This window comes from Aphanomyces astaci, assembly GCF_000520075.1.
Source record: "Aphanomyces astaci strain APO3 unplaced genomic scaffold supercont1.167, whole genome shotgun sequence".
Taxonomy (NCBI): domain Eukaryota; phylum Oomycota; class Saprolegniomycetes; order Saprolegniales; family Verrucalvaceae; genus Aphanomyces; species Aphanomyces astaci.
This window is the reverse complement of record NW_009798430.1, coordinates 43429-48516: the sequence shown is the minus strand read 5'-3', so window position 1 is coordinate 48516 and position 5088 is coordinate 43429. Positions and strand designations below refer to the sequence as shown.

The window sequence follows — 5088 nt, the reverse complement described above, 5'->3', positions numbered from 1 at the left end:
TTATACATGTTGATGCATTGCTAGAGTTTTTTGAACGACAGACTATCGTTCAGCCAGCCATTTTGCGGTCATATGCATCAATTGTAGACAGGTTTTGTCGTTCCGGAATTTGATCATAGAGGTTTTTTCGCCTGAGCGGAAAGAGAACGATATCGTTCATTGCGAAATCTCCTTAATGGCGTCGAATGGATCTATAGTGTCTTCAATGGCACAGCAATAATGGCGACTAGATCATTTCATCCAATCATGGAGTAGAAATGCGACGATTTTCGTCGAATCAAAACGCGTGACCTTTCACAACCTTGGGCAACAATGCGAGGACATGTGCACCGCCCACTGGCGCTAGTTGCGGCCGCCCTCGTAGGCTTCCAAGGAAACAGCGGAGGTAGTAGTAGCCATATGTCAGGTACAACGTTTGACGTATCGTTGACTAGGCACCCCCAGAAGACCATTCGGTTCGACCTCAATCTCGCAGTGTCAGAACAAGCCGCCACCACCCACAACGCTACAGCACCGACGTCTTTTTGCTGGGGGTGTTCCTGGTACCAATAGTCTTCACGTATGCAACTCATAATACCGGTAATAGTAACGACACTACTGCTCTTTGAGTGGTGTAGACACGCCGTTAACCAACGACAGGCTTGTCAAGACTATCCCCTTGAACCAGTACACCCCCACCCTGCACATTGCAGCATCCTCGGGATCCGTCCAAGTTGCAACAGACTTGATTGCGAATGGAGCAAATGTGAATGCTTCAGACGTAGCCGGCACGACGCCGTTGATGGTGGCTGCTAGTTTGGGCGACCAAACGATGTGCCAGCTCTTGTTGGACGCGAACGCTGACCTCGACGCAACCGCAGTTGTGCGTGAAATATTATCCACAGAACTAAGTCTTTGGGTGTATAGCTAAACAGCAACTTGTAGGATGGCTCAACGGCCCTGCACGTCGCAGCGTATCATGGCCAATTGGACATTGTAACGCTCTTACTTCAAGCCGGCGCCGACATGTATGCTACTCGGCCGGTACAGTATACTAGTATAGAAGCTCAAACTACTCGTCCCATGTTTTATTAAGTACAAAGTTAGGATGGCATTGACCTCCTTCACATCGCTATCCGAGAAGGCCACCGACAGCTTGTGGCTGCATTATTGTTGGCTAAGGATCCCTATATCCTCACGGAATTCCATCTTGAAATTGCCAGCAAGTGGGGTCACGACCAACTCGTGGCCGATGTCGTGTCGGCGCAGCCCCACTTGGTGACCTTTTCGGTTGTAAATGCTGCGGTGGAAAGCGGTCGTTTGGCTACAACGAGGATCTTACTGGCTGGAATTACTCGCCCAAGCGACTTACGTCAGGTACATCAATCACCCTGGTATATTGTGCCTTGTATTGTCCAATTTGGACTTTCGAGTAGAATCGAATGAATTTGGCAAATACGTATGTTTGAGAATGTCCTCGCCAATCAAAGTACAAGTACAAGAAATTTCAACCAATCATCGTTTAGTTTAGTTTGCCCCAGTCCAATATGTTCATCTATACAATACATTGACAGTGATTACAGTACGTTTATACTGGACTCAATTCTCGAATCAGCTGCCAAGTAAATCCACATATTTCAGCGAATTGGACAATATTTTTCCAGAATCTATTAAAGATGATGGGAATAATAATGGCTTGCATGTTACCAGGCGATCGTCAACGGCGCCTTACTTCATGCGGCCGCCACGGGCCAACTAGCAGTGCTGCAACTTTTACTTGAAGAAGGAGCGGAAATCACGGCTACAGACGACGTGAGGATTCGTTTCAATGCGATTGCAAATTGAATTGTATTCGTGTATTCGTGTGTTATTTGGCATAGATTGGAAATTCGGTGGTGCATTGGGCTGTGCGACATAACCACCTGGACGTGCTGTTATGCGTTCTGCATCACGTACGTGCAAATGGTTGTGCGTGGTATTGCATAGTACCCACACTACTATACTGCCTATTAGTTTCCAGATCAATTGATCCCGTTGTTGTCGACGCCGAATCACGTAAGTAGTCTTCCATGAGTGTGGGCAACAAACATAAGCAAAACAATGATGATTGGTATATTTCGTAGGCCGGAGAGTTTCCTGTCCATTTGGCAGCTAGAGGGGGGCACTGGACAATGCTACAACGCCTGGAAGGTCTTGGAATGTCCCTTCATGAACGCTGTCTAACTGTAGGCTATTGGGTCGAGGATTCAAACTTTATCAATTATGGATGGTCCTCCTTGTAGAACGGATTTACACCGTTGCATGTGGCGGTAATGCACGGACATTTCAAAGCTGTGACATTCCTACACGCCCGGGGATGCAATTTCCACCAGCCCACCGAGGTAGTTGTTACACACAATCTTCCCTCATTGAGCCGTGGATTGACTTGTGTTTGTACTTTTGATCAGTATCTTACTGGAAAATCCGCAAGTGACTTAGCTGCACAGCATGGACACGATGAGATTGCACAGTTTATTGCACAACACCAACGAGAGCCATCCCAGCATGCAAATGCAGCGTGAAAGTTGCGTCGTGCATTGTAATACAAGCAACGCCTATATAAATAGTATGAAGTGTTGTTGTGATATTGTTATCCCCAGATGGAGGCCGTAAATTTCATATGATTGGTTGCAATTTTGACCAATAAGACAGAATCTTCTTACTACTCACGATATGATGTGAATTATTTATTTGGTCCATTCTTGGTCATTCTCATCGAGTTGGTCGGCATAGGCTCTTACTGTAGTAGTATTTGATAATCAAGAAACTCAAAATTCTACTCGTGTAACAGTAAATTTGACTTACTTCAAGTACAAATCATCACGTCATTTTTGTGCTATGGAATTATACTATTCTCCTCGAATTATACTATACAGTAATCAAATCATGCTCGTACATGTGAAAAATCAGCCTTGACAGCGAAGCAGTACTGGAGGACTACCAAAAATACCTCACAGAGCCAACTGCGAGGGTTTGAAAATTGACCAAAATTGTGATCTGACACCGTCTAGAATATCGGTGCACTGACTTATGTGAATTTCTTCTATACCTTGTGGACGACACTGGACGCACTCATGTAATGTCCACCGTTGCACGATTTTGTGGAACGCCAACTCGTTTTGAGGGGTGAACGAGCTGCTGAGTATGTATACTGTAGCTGTTTAGGATCGTTTTGGTAAATAATGGCGCGGGTTGTGGGTGTATGAGAGGAAGAATGTGCGGTGGTTTATATACCGGTATATATCACATGGGAGAAGTTGGAGATGAGGGTTTTGAAAAAGTTGAATTCAATGAGGAGGGAGTTAGGGTTGCTACGGGAGTAGTTAGTGAGAAGTTGGTGCACGGATCCGCTTAACACGCTGTACTGTTGACGTCGAAATCCCCGACTACCTCGGCAAATCGACTCGACGCATTGAAGATTTCCGTGCCGGTGGTACGAATGGTCGACGCGGGGGCGTTAGACCCGCCACTCACTTCGATGGTGAACACGGGTTTCTTGTACGTGCGGTAGACGTAGTCTTCGAACCTCCCGAACTCAAGGTCCCCAAATACACCCTTCGGCCGGGAGCGGTACCCAGCACCGGTTGCCATCGAAACATAGTAGCCGAGCAATTTAAACTTTTCGTCTTCGCCGTTGCCGATGCGTTCCTTCGTGTCGCCATAAGGGTACCAGATCGCACCCGAATTGGATTGGAAGTTCACCCAGCCGGCGAGTTCAGAATTCTTGGCATGGAGCCACTCATCAATCCCCTTAGTTTCTGGCTCGCTGAATGGACTCGGGCCAGGGTAATCTTCGGCCTCGCGGGCAGGGGGGTTGGGGTTTTTGAAGGGAGTCGGCCAGTTGCGGTTCAAATCCACTTCGTTGGCATTCTTGCGCTGCAACCGGTTGCCGTTCCACGAGATGTCGTACCCGTCAATGTTGACTATGGGTACAAAGTACAAGTTGTGCGAGTCCGCCGCCGTCTCGTTCCCGTTGACAATGGCGTCCAGAATCGAAGACAACGTAAACAAGTTGGACGACCCCGCGTTCCATTCATGGGCGTGGATCAGACTTTTGAAGTACAGCGACGTGGGCTTGAACGTGCCACTGGTCAATTTGTACGCGTAGATAGTCTTGCCTTGGATCATCGTAGAAATCGCTTCTTTTGTCAACAACTTTGGGTTCTGTTTCGCCAACTCATCCACGTACTCGAAGATTTGCTCCGACGTGCGGAAACAGTTGTAGAATTTGCTGGCCGTGTACTCGCCAGCTTTCAACGTCTGGATGTACCCGTCGTTGGCCGTGTGGCACTCGCGGTTGACGTCCGCGTCGTTTTGGACTTGGGCGTCGGTGCGGAGTTTTCTGTCGGGGCCTTGTACCAAGGCAGCGGTATCCTCCGCGGCAAATGCTGCAGCCGTCTAGGCAAGCGCGAGAATGGCAATTGTCTTCATCAATCAATCTCAATAATGAGAGCAAGATTTGGGGGGGCTCGTGTGTAGGGGGGCGGCGTGGGTTTCATTTGCATCCACATTGGGGCACAACTATATAGTACTGTGTGTACGTCGTCAGAATTGCCTATTTGATACGCTTTCTGGATTGTGTTTAAACTTTAGCTGACTATGGTATACTTACTTACTAGTACTACTGTAGTAAAAAGAATAGTACGATGCAGAAACAATGATGGAAATCACACCATGCTCAGAATGGTGGGACGGCCAATCACACTGGAGTCAGCAACTTGGTCATCGAGAAATGCATAACGTTACTACCGGTACCTGTGTCCTGAATTGTATCTTGAAGTTCCGTAGCGATTGCTACAAGTACTGTACCACATTAGCCATTTGGCGTCGTTCCATCCACATGGGGTAAGGAATGCGAGTGTGCAATCATCAGCGGTAGTCGCAGTTATACTGTAGTATTTGAGCACGAAGCCACGAACTCCCACGTCTTGCAATGCACCACTGCATTCCATTATCTTGTTTATCTTGAAAGTCATTCACATGTTTGCCCTCCAACACTTCAAAGAGACCACTGTCGCCAGACAATCCTTGTCTGGAAGATGGGACATGCGGAAAGTAACAACTCAATGT

General features: G+C 47.4%; 2 protein-coding genes across 7 annotated transcripts; one reads left to right on the top strand and one right to left on the bottom strand.

Annotated features, from left to right (window-relative positions):
* Positions 1-297: 297 nt before the first annotated feature.
* Positions 298-2628, top strand: H257_18471 (hypothetical protein). 6 transcript variants are annotated; one of them, XM_009847530.1, is made up of 11 exons: positions 298-385; positions 435-542; positions 618-862; positions 925-1023; positions 1087-1356; positions 1690-1791; positions 1860-1931; positions 1993-2034; positions 2103-2169; positions 2262-2360; positions 2427-2628. In XM_009847530.1, the coding sequence occupies exons 1-11, from the start codon at positions 313-315 to the stop codon at positions 2450-2452; spliced, it is 1203 nt and encodes a 400-aa protein (XP_009845832.1). In that variant the 5' UTR covers positions 298-312; the 3' UTR covers positions 2453-2628. The 6 variants fall into 6 exon arrangements, with proteins under 6 accessions (XP_009845832.1, XP_009845830.1, XP_009845829.1 ...); XM_009847528.1 differs by having other exon boundaries at positions 2103-2204; XM_009847527.1 differs by having other exon boundaries at positions 435-559; positions 2103-2204.
* A 741-nt stretch (positions 2629-3369) lies between these two features.
* On the bottom strand, positions 3370-4744 carry H257_18470 (hypothetical protein; the record flags this gene model as incomplete). The annotated part of the gene is made up of 2 exons (XM_009847525.1): positions 3370-4416; positions 4724-4744. The coding sequence occupies 2 exons, from the start codon at positions 4742-4744 to the stop codon at positions 3370-3372; spliced, it is 1068 nt and encodes a 355-aa protein (XP_009845827.1).
* Between the last annotated feature and the right edge of the window lie 344 nt (positions 4745-5088).